The sequence below is a fragment of the Drosophila eugracilis genome, unplaced genomic scaffold (assembly GCF_018153835.1).
Source record: "Drosophila eugracilis isolate 14026-0451.02 unplaced genomic scaffold, ASM1815383v1 contig_394, whole genome shotgun sequence".
Taxonomy (NCBI): domain Eukaryota; kingdom Metazoa; phylum Arthropoda; class Insecta; order Diptera; family Drosophilidae; genus Drosophila; species Drosophila eugracilis.
In genome coordinates this window covers 688,650-703,400 of record NW_024573254.1, presented here as the reverse complement: position 1 = coordinate 703,400, position 14,751 = coordinate 688,650, and the positions used below count along the sequence as shown (strand labels likewise).

Genomic DNA, 14,751 nt, shown 5'->3' with positions numbered 1-14,751 from the left:
CAGTTTTCCTCGGCATTTCCCCAATCGTTGTCGTTGTCGTCTGTGTCTGTGGCGGAAATGTTGTTGCAAAAAGTGTGAGGAGACAGCCACCAAAAGTGAGACAGATGCAATTTAACGTAGCACAATGGATGAGGTGAGCATTAATGCACAAAATGCGACACCTGGCGTCAGGAAATTGCTAGGAAGCGACTAGCACGGAAATGGAATTGAGATCTATTGTTGTTGCAGGCATAAACTCCGGAAAACTCCCACTTCTTAATAAAAGGAAACTTAATAAAATGGAACAAAAACTTTTTAGATTTATGAAGACCCCAAGCATTTGTAAGAAAATTCAAATAATTGTCGTTATTTTTCATAAATTCCTTAACTATTAATTAAAATTGAGTATTTTAAACACACATCTTATCAAAATTCAAGTCATCACCCCCCCAAAAGAAACACCGCAATTTCATTTCCTCATCACAAACAAATCTTCGTAGACTATCAATCAATGCGAATCACATGGGGGGAAAATGCAATGATAACAACACTCAAACACAACACAGCGACATCGCAATTTCGACACAACAATACTCTCCAACGCCCACACACACACGCACACACCAATGGCATTTCAACAATGACGGCGTGACAGCTGTCAAAGCAGACGATAAAATCAACGGTATAATGGCAGCTGACTTAAAAAACAAGGGGGTAGAAAAGTAGGAGGTTGATGAAAGTGGAAAAGCAGACTGTCGAAATGTGAGGTGATTTTAACAAGGACTTTCTTTACTTTCATTTCGGTAGTTATTATGCTTTAACTATAGGTTAAGTTAACTTACAAAATCAATAAAGAAAAATAGAAAAAATACAAAATCTCATCATTGTTCTCATATAAAAGCAATTAATTATTTAAGCCAACTTAGTCACCTATTTAAATGCATAAATTAAATGATAAAAGAAAATGCATAAAGCACATTAATTATATTGCAATTACCTGATCCAAAAAATATATATATCAAAGCAAAGCATTTTGCAACCCTTAATTAAATGAAAATCAATGACATTTCCCACTCAAAAAGCGAGAACTGGAAAAGCAAGCATCCATCTTCATCAAATGTGTATATCCATTGAAAAATCATTTACCATTAATTATTCTATGGATTTTCCCGCCCTGGCTGGCGCAATTTTTCTAACCTTAACTTAAATAGACCTGCCGAAGCCTTAGAACTCTAACCACAACAGCAACAACAAACAGGAAAAGCTTAAGCCTAAAGCAACTATTTCTACGGAAATCAAGGGATAAAGTTTGGGGAAGAGAGAGTTTTGGAGAGTTATCCACCACCCCCCCTTATTGCATAAAAATCCTCTAGAAATTAGACAACAATATTTTTTTGGGGGGGCTTTTCAGGGTTGGTAAAAGCTGGTCAGAAGCACTTTTCCATGGCGACAACAAATGCTCATCGCTCCCATCATCATCATCATCATTATTTGAAGCGACAGCCTGGTGGGGTGGCGCATGTCTTAAAAGGGGGGTTGTTGGCATCTCAGACAAGGCACTGGAGGGGTGGTCTAGATAAAGTTGCGTTTAAACGGATTTCATCACATCTCAGCCAGGCCAGCAAAGGCAGGGAATTCAATTTAATTTATCAGGCGGCAAAGTAAAAGTCGCATAAGAAGAAAACCGCCTACACAAAGGGAAAAGCTTACTTTCTTGTAAAAAGAAACTAAAAATTTGTGAAAATTAACTTAAGGGAAAGCATTTCTTGTAAATATCTAACAAATTCCTAAAGGTTTTTATTTTAATATATATAATTTGAAAAAATTTAATTAAAAAGTAAGAAAATTTTTCTCTGTAAGTTCATCAACCCTCGAAAAGTGTTGGGAAAATACTTAAAAAGCTGGAAAATTGTCTTGTTCTTCGCGATTTTCCCTTCTTCTTTTTTTTTAACTTCCCTGCAAAGCAAATGCAATTAATCATTTTCCTTTTAGCGTTGGCTTAAAAAGTATTTTAATGCACTTGAAAATCCTACAAGGGTTTGCCCTGTTGGGGAGTTTCTAGATTTTCCATGCCCAAATTTGTTCTCTATTAAGTGTAACCACTACGAATTTGGACTTCTAAAACCAATTTGTTTCTACATAACACCAAGAATGGTGACCAATGTGGTGACCCCAACCCATTCCAAATCATTTTGGTGTGCGTGTCCTGTCATCTAATTAGGCTAATTTGCATATAGTCCATCCATATCTGACCATCTATCTACCCAGCCATCCATCTATCCATCTACAACCCTTTTTATTGGCGTTGACCTTTTGGCTTTTCGGACACATTGGACAAGGGAATTCCATTTCAGTTTTGCGGTCAGTGTGCATCTAATTCTTCTTCTCTGTGGGGTTGCGGGTTGCATGCAACTCGTTAAACGTTACTCAACCATTTATTATCTGCAACCCGCTTGATTTGTTTATTTTGAGTTGGTTTGGGGGAGGGGAGGCGGCGTTGTTTTCGATAGGGAAAGACTTTAAATTGCCATTTGATTAAGTTAGCATGTGGGCGAGGAAGAGATGCCACGAGTGTGAGTTATAAAATTAACTCGCAAATTATCGAATTAGGTAGGCAATAAATGCATGTGAGTTTAATGGTGAAATGTCTGGGAACTTGGGAAATTGATCACATTAGGCGAAAAGCAACTACAATTAACATTTATGTTAAAAGTTTCAGCAAATGTCTGGTAAACCATGCTTAAAGGAGAAGCTATAGAGCAAGTACTAGCCGTAGAAACGTTGGGAATGTTCCTTTTCCCGCGTTTCTATGCTTAACCATAAAAAAATTTCATTTTAGGTTAATTTGAAAACTGCAGAAAACTGTTTTTAGCTTTCTTAAGTTTCTACCTCTATATTATCTTCATTTTTCTTCAACTTTTTCTTACAATTTCTCTACCTTCTTACAATTAATTTCTTTCCTTCCTTCTTCTAGTTGAATCTTCCTCTCTCCGTCTTTCTTTCTTTTAAAATTGAGGAAATGAAGCTGTTCATTAGGAACGGATCTATTACATGAAATCCTTTCTCCATTAACTTTTCTTTGCCCACATTTCAATCTCTATCCATCTCACTCAAGACCATTTCCCCACTCTTGCATGCTCTCTACCACTAATTGCAATGCCTTTGTCAGGGCCAATTGGTGTTCCACTTAGCACCTCTGCCTAAGTGAGGGAAAGAGATGGAGTACAGTCAGGGTATAAGACAGACGGAATGAAACAGAAAAACAAAAATTAACTGCAAACGCATAGAAAAGAACAGAATGGAAATAAATTTGTTGTTGTATAAGCTGAAGGACAGAGACAATGTGGTCTACACTGAGAGAAAACAAAAGTTTTAAGGGAGTTGATCATAAGATTAGTTTTTAGTTTTAGTCTGAGTTTTATGACAAAGATTTTACACAGAAAGAAAGTTTGTATATATTATAAATTGAATCATTTTATAACCTTTTTTAGCAGTGTTCTTTCGCCCAAGCAGCGCACCAGCAGAAGCTGCAACCGAGGGCAGAAGCATTTAAAAAGCGGAAATCAGGCAGACGGCATAAATAAACCGCATAGAGAGCCACACTCACACATACACATATACACACACCCAGATATATAATACAGTTAGGTGTGTGTCTGTATGTGTGTGTAATGGCAAAAAGAGACAGAAACAATAGAGTGCGAAAGAGAAGTCACAGCTTGCCTGGTGCAGACAGATAAACCAGAAAGCTTTGTCTTAGCTTAGTGGGGCTCCAACCAGTTCGTCTCTCTTTGTTGTTGGTTTGGGGGGGGCTGTCAGGGGTTAAGGCCGACCTTTGTAGTAGCTCCCTCTCCTCTTCTAATCCCTATATCCCATATCTTTCCGTCTCCATCTCCATCTGACTATTACCAGTGCGCCAGCTAAGCGTTTTTAAATGCATTTAAATGCAGCAAGTAAGTTTATGCAGGGCCAAGTGCATGAATAAATTTGGCTATGGTTATGATGAACAAAGAAAATAAAGTTAAAAAAAACTGCTTAAAGTTTAGTTTACTAGTATAATAACTTAAAGGGTAAGCCTTTACTAGCTTCCTTAAAGACTTCTTTTAGTCACATTGCCTTAACTAGTTGGGAATTATAAGGCGTAGATCTTTGAAAAAGGCGACCTAAACAAGTCCAATATTGACTGCCTGATAGAATTACTTAAAAATAATTTAAGAAACGAACAAAACATATGTCTATCTGTCTGAACACTCTGTAAGTCACAATTCCCTTAGAGTGTTTGCGACTTGTCTTGGCTTTGTCTTTGCCTTTGTCTTCATTTGACAATAAACCTGAATTATGGTGCAACAATAAGATGGATTTTCCCCACTCTTAGCTATTTTCCTATATACGGGTATATATATGCATATATTTGTTGCTTGCCTAAGAGCATTATTACGACAACTTGAGTGCTTTTAAGTGGCATCAAAGCTAAAGCCCAAGAATATTTCCAAATTCCTACATTTTCTTTCATTGGTGGGAGTTGAGTTTTCTTCACTTTAGGGATTAGAACTTATCCTTGAAGTGTGTAGATGTTGAACTTTGGTTATTTAAATATATACGAACCTGAAATGATAAGAGAAGAAAGGTAGTTAGATAAAGGTTACTGGACATAACTTTAAAATAATGTATTTTAAAGCCATAGTTAAGATTTACTTTTTAAATCTTAAAATCTTAAAACTATATTCCCTTACTTCTCACAAGTAAAAAGATTAAACAAGATAATGACAATGATGACAACAAATAGCAATAATTTGTTTAACAACATCCAAAGATTACAAACTGCAAACAGCTTAACTTTTGTTTAAATGAGAAAAACCAGAGAGCAGCCGTTGTACAAAAGCTAAGCCATCCGACAGCTTAATCGAATGTCATGACCAACTGCAGCACAAATTGTTATTGCCTCATTATAAATAATCCAAAACCCCACATCTCCTCTGCCCAGAAGCAACCACCTACCCTTCTTCTATATATATATATATATATATATATATTCCCTCTGTGTAATTGCTCTAAGCGTTGTTAATGTCATTTGTTGTTGCCCTACGATTTAACCCCCTGTAACCCTCCGGAAAAAACTAGAGCACTGAAAATATCTCAATTGTCCACTGGTTGGTGGGGTGGCAAAAGTTAGCACCAGACGCAACCTGAGGCCTGGAGTTTTTTTTTCTTTTTTTTGGTGCAGCAATAAATTAGCATAAACCCAACACGTAGTAGTGTGAGCCCACCTTGTGACATAATAATACCCAGAAGATATGGTAAAGAATAGGGCTAGCTGGTGGTTAGGTGGCTCTGTCACATATGTTGGCCTTTTCCATACACCCGGCTGAGCTTTTCCGTCGGTCCTTCAATCATTTTTCAACAGATGTTAAGGGACAACGTTTGATATGTTTGTTTGCTTTTTGGTCTCGGTTTGGATTCGGTTTCTGTTTCTGTTTCTGGGTTTAATGTTTAATTTTGGTCTTTCTAAAAAGCAAATAATAACAACCTAGAAGTGGGTATCACTATAGGATTGATTAAAATTTAAAATATTTAAAGAAAAAACCTAATTTTAACTTATTTTTTAATCACAAAAAAAATAACAACCCATAGCCCTAGGGCGTTAGCCAAAAATATATAATAGCTGAAAGGCAAGAGCCATCTATCTTCTGCCTGCCATTGTTCTCCAACTCAACTGTTAACAGGCTGAATGGCCAATCGAATGCCAATCGATAAATAATAAAGGCTGATCGAACTACCCCGGGACGCCGGCTGCTCGCACCCCTTCAAATTTTATCATATTTTTGGCTTCCCTCCTTTTTTCCTTTTTCCTTTTCTTTTTTTTTTTTTATTCCACCCTTGGGAAAAGCCGCTCGAGATGCGTGCCAAAAAAGTGTTAAAAATGCATTCCACAGAAGGGAGAGAGAGAGAAAAAGTGGTAAAAGAAAATCAGCTTTGATTTCTCTTTTTTTTTGCATTTCGGGTTTCCCTTTTCTTGCCGCAGGGATTATCAGGCAATCGTAGATGCCTTTTAAATGAACAGATTTTTTGTTTGAATTTTATCTTTAAGGTAAAGATTTTCTATGATCTCTAAATATAAGTTTGTTGATCATAAAAAAAGCTGGAAAATCTATTTACAGGGTATGTTGCCTTCTATCTCTTTTAGAACAACCTTTTTTTTCTATACCAAATTCCATAAAAAATGGCCATAAAATATTTTCCTAATGAAAACGCAACTCACACACGTGCCATTAAATAAACTTTATCCCCGAAAATTGGCAATGGTCATTGAACCGTTAGCCATTTTAATGTGCTGATAAGTTGCACAAACTGCCAAACTTGATCAAAGTGTTGCTGCCACACACAGGCAGAGGCACACACACACACAGGCAGATACACACACATACGATATCATATATTCACAGTTGACTTGAAGACCCCGTGCGAATTATGAACATGTAAGCTGATTGCAACGTTTAAGAAACGGCTTAAGGATGCACCTCCAATTTCCACGTGCAACACCCACCCACCCACAAAACCTGACTGACATAACTGTCAACAGCGTATGCACTGAGAAAATTAGTACTATAACTTCAAAAACAGAACTCAACTTTCCATAACTCGAAAGAACTTTTATGGCTGTGAAGCTCTTAGTTATCATCTCCAGAAGACTTCTTCTTCTTTATAAATAGAAACCTTCTAAACTTTTGGGAAACACGTTTGAAAAGTTTTCTTAAAAAAGAAATTTGTTCAGTGTTTGGCAAACTTGCGGCAAATTGAATTTTCAGGGAAGACGCTGGTTGACTCCTCAGTGCACTTTAGCACGTAGACGTAATGGTGGATGGGTTTAGGATGTGGCAAGAGTTGCAAGTTGCGAATGGCGTATGGCGCATGGCGTATGTGGGATGGCACAAAAAGAATGGAAATGTTTATGCAAACAGTTTAAGTCACGGAGTTGTAGGGAAGGTTGAGAGGAAAGTAGGTGGAAAGTAGGTGGAAAGTATGCCCGCCACAGGTGAAGCCAAAGCTAAAGCCAAAGCCAAAGCCATTTCCATGCTAAACGTTATTTAGCGTCTAGTTACATGCTCGTTCAGTGAGACTCCAAAAGCCCTAGAGCATCCTCGGAATATTTCCACTTCCATTTCCATTTCCTCTTTTTTTTTTTCTTTGCCCCATAAAGCACCTCAATTATGGAGTCCATAGCCAAGTCTGGCGGGTGATTGGGTTAGGAAACGTTGAATATGCAATGTGCAAGAACTCATTCATCCTTGGCATGTCCAATTTAACTTGGTTTTGGTTGTTAGACTCTTAGTTTAGTTTTTAATCCTAAGAAATCAGTAAAAACTGTCACATATTATACCCTAAACACGCTTACTTTCCCTTACAATCACCCTCTTAAGATATCACTTTCTTTCATTATTCGTTTATCGATGGCAAATAAAAGTCTTGAGCTTTATCTTGAATGCCGCTCCCTTCGACTAATTGAATTGATGGACCATGTGGAGTGGATTAACTTGCAACCCCGATTGAGTTTGAGGTTTCCGCATTCCGATTCCTAAATGCAGATATATATAACATATATATATATATATATATATATATATTCCAAGGTCAGTGAATGGTACGCATTCGAGAAGTTCTATGAGGGTGGACAGTTTTTCTAGTCACCCTCGCTATGCATTTGAAAGTAAAACAGGGAAAAAAACTAGAGTTGGGACACTGGAAAAAAGGGTCTCTATTGATATTTTCTTTTAATTAAATTTCCATCCAACAAAGTCTTTCTTTTAAGTCTCAAAAACTCAGCCATAAAAAATCTCTTAAAAAATTTTCAAAAAATAAAATCTAAAACCAACTTTCTGCCTTATTTTTCTCAGTGCTTTGGCAACTAATAATTAAATCGACAAATGAATTCACACCCTTCAAAGAACACATATATAGAACTCTACCAAATTGCGTTCTTACTTTACTGCTGGCCAAACAGTTTTTTCAATAGGGAGTTTTCAGTTTTTGCCCCCAACCCCGCACGGCAGGGTTGTTGAATTTTCAAGGCCAATGACATTGGTCACTCTTTCCTGTTATGGGAAATCATTGATGCGTTCCGATTTGTCTTTGCCATTCATTCACATCCTGTTCTAATACGATTTCCAGTTGGCTTCATTAATATAAAAGGGAAATGGGAAATACTTAAAGATTTTATGTCCTCAGGGAAGTGTGGTTTTCGGGGTTTTAAGAACAGAGAGAAACTACGTTTTAGTTTCTTTTTAAGTATAGAAGGTTCTTTTTAGTTCTCTTCTTTATATATATACGTTCCTGTTTTCCCCTTAAATAAGTTCCAAAGTTCCCATTCTAGTACCATTTCATGAGCCACTCCACCATCTGCCCAAAATCACCTTATTTCCCCTGTCAAAATCTCGAATAAAACAGACAACCTGTCAGTTTGGGCCAAATGACAGCCGTCGTTGGCTAACAACTATCCAATAGACTGATTGACAGCCTAGAAAATAAAACTCCAAATGGTGCTAATGCGTCCATATGGAGTGAGCTCTGCTCTTAAGAATTTTTTGATAATTTTGCAAGATTTTCAACGGCTACGTCAACAACAGATGGCGCTAGCAAATGAACCGCAACTTTTGGAGGGGAAGCCAAATGAAGAGGGAAGCAGTGCTGTGGCTATGATTTCCTGGTCATACACTACTCCTTCTGATTCTCTGCATTTGCATCTGTTTGGTGAGAAGTATGCACCCCTCCCCTTCCCCTCTGTGGCCGCCTTCAGATGAAACAATTTACAAACGCGCAGTCAATAAATTTCAATTAAGCAAACAGCAATGGCAAAACAACGCCCTCTACCCCGCGATTTTTCCATTGCATTTTCTCATTAGTTTGTGTTTTCTTCTTTTTCTTTCTTTTTTTTATTATTATTATTTTCCTGTCTGCTTTTGTTCATTTGCAATTGGAAATTCCTGTATTGGGATTTACGATTGCAGCAGCAGTATTGATTTTAATTAATAAAAGTTGAGGTAATCATAAATGGAGTCAAGGATTTTATTAAAAAGGGAAGTCAAGGGAGTGGGTTTCTATCAATAGAAAGTTATTAAGATGACTTTATAACTCATTTTAAAGCTAAAGAAAGTAGTTAGGAAATGTATTTAGATGAAAAATATATCATTAACTTTAAGTACTAGCTTTTTAAACCTTTTTGATGGCTAATTTATAGATAATTTCAAGGAAAATTGATTTTAAAATTAGAAAACTTCAAAGTTTCTGTACTAAACTTCTTACTAAACTAAACTTTTAATTCAAACAAACTAAAACCTATACTTTTATATAGATTTTTAGCTTAATTTCCCATATAGTTCCCCTTTCCTACACCAACCTAATCCCCGCCATATGTTGTTCTTCTATTTCTGTTCCAATTTTTGGCCACAAATTCTAATTCTATCTGGCTTGGCCATTAGAACCAAGTCATTTTATCGACATTCGCCAGAGAATATAGTACATAAGTAATTAGTGAGCAGACATTTCATGTAACAAACTTTTCGCATACAAAAATCATGACTTTCATAAGACTCAAGTGGCGCGTCAGGCAGGAGCAGGAACAGGAACTAGTGCAGTCTCCTTCCGGCCTCGCCCTTCATACGCTCTTAGAAATATAATAACTCCCCCGCCGGTGACCCGTCATTTTGGAAGAAACCTCCCTCCGGTTATGATTCATGTCTGCAGTAAACTAAATATTTAGTGACTTTATATATAATACACCCACACACACACACACACACATGCAATATACAGACGCGTTCAAGGTAATAGAAGCCAAATTTGTTATAGAAAGTTTAGACTTGAGATGTTCTGGAAACTAAAAAATGGGATTTTAAACTTGATAAGTTATTAAAAATTTATTAAAAATTTTACTATTTTTTTTTTTTATATATTTTTAATTTTTTTTTTCCATTACTTAACTTTAACTTTCACATCTAAAACTTCCTTTACTACTCCCTCAACCTTCACTTTTACCTTTATATATAAATTAAAGTCTGATCCCTATTTATATGACCAACATAGTACCGAAAAGTCACCCTTAGAAATAGTGGGTGAATCGCAATACGCCTCACGGGAGCAAACACCGTTAGAGCAATTCCCGTTTTCGGTTCTTTTCAGGCCTTTGTATTGTCGGACAATAAAACCATTCCATCCCAAAAACATTTTCCCAATCAGAAAAACTATATTTGGGGATGGTTTTGCAAAACGTATACGAATACCTTCCAGGCATTAATCGATCATTGAAATAAAGTTGGATCGGCTAAGACTTTCCCCCCCTGGAAAAATGAGAAAACACTACAATTTCATTGGCATTTTTTTCCACTTTTTTTTCGATGCTCCATTTTTCATTTTCCATTTACCATTCACAGTTCGCATTTTGATGTTGCATTTCCGGCATTTGGCTCTATTTTCAGTATCCGTTTGATGTCTAGCAGCGTGGCGAGGTGGTAGGTAATATAGCTGCAAGATATTTTTATGACTCCCGCAAAAAAGAAATCTGGCAAATATCAGTGTCAGTTTATAGAGCCATAGAGAGTGAAGCTATAAGAGGTTATATGAGTAAACATCTTGAGTTTATAATTCTAGAGTCTGGAGTTCGCTTAGAAAACCATTCACTTTCTAACAGACAATGAGTCAATTCCAAGTTCCAGCTGAATGTTTATTATTAATCTTGTATAAGATCAATTAGTCATGCCATCAGAGGGTTAATAAGCTCAAGCTCAACTTGTTTTAATTGTTACTTAATTTATGCACATTTTTTTTAAATAGAATTTTCGGTTTGAAAAACCAAAAAGGGGTGCCATATAAGGTCGGGCAGGAAACCTCGTTTGGTGTCAATTGCATGACCGTTGCAGGGTTGCATTTAATTGCCATTCTGCACTGACTTTTCTTACCACCTCAGAGTACTCCTTCTTACTTGGCGTAAGATATATTCCCCCCCAAATTTTCATGTTTTTGTTTCGTTGTTACGGTTGACACGTGTCCTGGACACGGAATGGGTGTGGTTTCTGGTGAAGAAGTGTCCTCCTATCTGCCTTGTGCATCTCTGTGGATTCTGCGCCGGCATTTAATTACCCAGCACTTCCTTATTTCCCCTTCTCCCACCCCCATCAGGATCATACGGCTTGTCTTTACTGGGATAATTGTTTTTAATTTTTTTTTCTGTAAACCTCATTTTTCCGCTTCATTTAAGCCCGCTTGCAAGACTTTTTTCAATAATACCCAGTATTAACATTTCTTCGAGGGGCTTTAATGTTATTCAGGTCAGTAAATGCCATTAAAAACATATATATCCCATCTAAAAACATATAGTATATATAAATAATAATATAATTTAATACTTAATCCATCTCTACGAAAAAGTCAATCGAATAATAATCACTTTTAATACCCATACCTTATCAATTTCAACAGAAAAAGCATACATATATTTCCATGAAACTGGCATTAATGAAAGCCTATATATATACAGATATATATATATATATATATATATATATATTTATGTTTACAATTTGTCTGAGACGTGACTTATGGTTAACCAGCGATGTAGTTAAGATTGTATGTGACCAAATGGCAAATATTTCTGAACGTTTATCGTTGCAAAAACAAAAAAATGAAAAAAAAACAAGTTAAAACAGCAATTGGAATGGATCTCTAGGGAAACAATTGGTCAGTTTGTATCAGAAATAGAATATGCATTTGTATGTTAGTTTTCGTTACGCGCCAACAACTTTGTTAAACAAATAACAAAAAAAAAAAAAAAAGAACGAAAACAAAACAAACAAACAAGAATTTGTCAATGTAAAATGAAACCGAAATTGAATTCTAACCGGTTCATTGCGGCGGACCTAGAAATCATGCCCACATCTGTGATCAATAATTACCAGTAGTAGTAGTAGTAGTATCCAGTAAATAGAAAATTAAAGCTACTTAGTTTTCACTCACAAGTTTCCCCCCTTAAGGAAAAGTCGAAATTTCTGTTTTGTAATCTCAAGTTTATGAAAATGGAATTCGTGCAAAACTGCAAAAGTTGAAAAACCAATTAGGGATTACATCACAAATCGGGGAATCGGTTATGAAATTAGTATGGAAAACTAAAGCCGTAACCAAAACAGCACGAAATAACAATTAAAGATATTAGGCATATGTGTTAGTTAAAGTAAAGATTAAAAATATCTAGAAAAAAACTCCCAAGAATAACCATTTTTATCATCATTTTTATGGTTTTTCCTAACCAAAAATCCTTTAAATTAGCTCATTTATGAATATATATCGAAAATATCGACTTTAACAATCGATAGTTCTTGTTTTTCCTAACAATTACAGGGTATTTATTTGCCTTTCAATTGCATTTTATTTCATAAATCTCTGACACACGACTCGACAAGATGCAAAATGCTAAATCCTGTTTTTGTTTTTTCTTTGCAATGATTTTTGCTTTTTGGTTTCCTCAAGGTCTTTTGTTTGGGGTAGAGTTTGTTTGTTTGTTTGTTTGTCTGTTTGTTACTACTCCCATACAGTGAACAATAACGAACAGCAAACACGATGCAAAATAATTGAATTTAATTAACATGGGAAAAAGACCAAAGACAAAACTGAAGAAGATTTTCATGTGGGTTAGAAAATGTGGGGTCAGAAATAAATAAATATGTCTGGCCAATGTTTGCACAATCTTTCTGCATTGATTGGCTCTAAAATGCGGAAAGTTAATTGAGTAAATGTTGATGTTTGCTTCAATTTTATGAAAATTTTTGTCCTTAAATGAGAATATTTACTAAGAAACTTTTTACAAACTCGAAACAGGAGAAGAATTTTGATTTAGTATGTAATCTTTCCTTCTAAATATCAAAACTTAGATAGTATCTGAAGTTTTATTGGGTTTTCCCTTAACTTTTTTGACCATCAAGAGTCTAAAGAAAGGTAAATTAAGGGCCTTGTTATTAGCAAGATTGAAGTTAAGGAATAGATCCTAGGATATAAGATCTTTTTCCAAATAAAAACTTAACTTTTTTGGTTATTTTGTGAACAAAAATCAAAATATAATAAAAAAAATACAAAATATCAATCAGATATCCCTATAATATGGCAGATATATAACCCACCCTAGCCTAAGACTAATCTTCATCACGAAAAATAACATATATCATATTAAAAGACCAACTTAAAACAAGTTTTCCCTCATTCAAAACATTTCAAAAACTAAACCCACAATCACCTATGATCTTGGTATCTAAATATCCACCCGCTATTGTGTTTTTGGCCATGTTTCTTAACTCTTTCGCTTACCTTTAGAGTAAATGCTGCCAGAAATGCTAAACTCCAGAGCCAGCAATGTTGTGGAACGGCTTTTTGCCTTTTGAGTCGGATTCTAGTAGTGGCTTTACTTAGCTGGTACAACATTTTTGGGCCGTCGTTTTGCTGTTTTTTTTTGTTGGTTTCTTTTTTGTTGCTGGTTTTCTGCTCCTGGCTCTCTTTTGTTGTCTGGCTTTCTTGTTGTTGTTGTTGTTGTTGCTGTTGCTATTTATAGCTTTGCAATATTTTTTTGTGCGATTTTTGGTTTTGGACTTTTTGCTAGTTTCTTTCGATTTCGGGCATTTTCAGCGCGAGTTTAGTCTTAACTTTAATTAAATGCATTGTTTTCATAATTTTATTTTATAGTCGGCAGCACGGTAAAAATTTTAAAATATTTTTATCCAATCGTTAAGAATTTAGTTTCCTTTTTTTTTATATAAAATTTTTAAAACATTTTTGTTGTGATCTGAAAGAGAGTAAATATGAATTATAAATAAGAAAAGATTGTAGGTGTGAGATAGATAGATATTGCTGTCTTGTTCTCTACCTGCTCTGCTTCCTCTTCTTTTTGTTGGTCAACACTTTGCGCTTGCGCCAAAAGCTTTTGTTGGTTTTTTTTTTACATATTTTTCTGAGACTTGTTTCTATATTTCTTGACAGTGGAATTTGCCTATATTTAGGTCATAAATGCAAAAATAAATATAACTTAAAAGTTATATATAAAATCAAGTAAATTTTAAAAATTGAACCTAATAAAAGGTTACCTCTTGGTAATTATAGGCTCACAAGTTAATAGAGTTCACTTTTTATCATAGAATTTCATAGAAAATAATACTTTATATTAACTTTTTAGTTAACAAGAACAAAATCCAAGAACAAATAGCTTTTAAATTCCCGTTATATTCCAGTTTTAAATCCGGGACTGGGCGTTCATTCAATGCATTAATTTTATTTAAATCTTTATCGCAGATAAGTGCTAATTAATTGCACTGTCTTGTGCATTTGCAAAAATAAACACAAAAAAAGGAAAAAAAAAAAAAAGGAAAAACCAAATCAAAAACGCTGATCAACAATTTAGCCTCCGCTGACGTCATTGAAATATTTAAAATATCGCAGCCAGCAAATAAAACAAATAAATATGAAAAATAAATAAAACTAAAGCGCTTTAAAACCAGTTTTGCAATATCAAAACGATGCACTGAACAAAATTCTCCTAAACTTCATTTAAATAAATAATTTTAATTCTTTACTATAAATAAATTGATTAAATTGTTATTAAATTTTATTTTAATTTAAATAAAAACTCATTTTATAAGATTCTTCTAATTTTGCTTTTATCTAAACTTTCGTTTCTCTGCATGTTTTATTATTGTTGCAATTTGTTGTTGTTTTTGGCGCCTGGCAACATTGCCATGCAAAAAA

The 14,751-nt window shown here is 35.1% G+C and overlaps 1 protein-coding gene across 4 annotated transcripts in view; it reads right to left on the bottom strand.

The window, feature by feature from the left end:
* The window catches only part of LOC108109942 (tyrosine-protein phosphatase 10D), a 47,478-nt gene extending 33,726 nt beyond the window's left edge, over window positions 1–13,752 (bottom strand). For all 4 annotated transcript variants that reach the window (XM_017218746.2, XM_017218747.2, XM_017218744.2 and 1 more), the window contains exon 1: window positions 13,324–13,752. In XM_017218746.2, coding sequence (XP_017074235.1) covers window positions 13,324–13,437 — 114 coding nt within the window. In that variant the 5' untranslated portion in view covers window positions 13,438–13,752. The remainder of the gene's footprint in view (window positions 1–13,323) is intronic.
* Window positions 13,753–14,751: the final 999 nt, after the last annotated feature.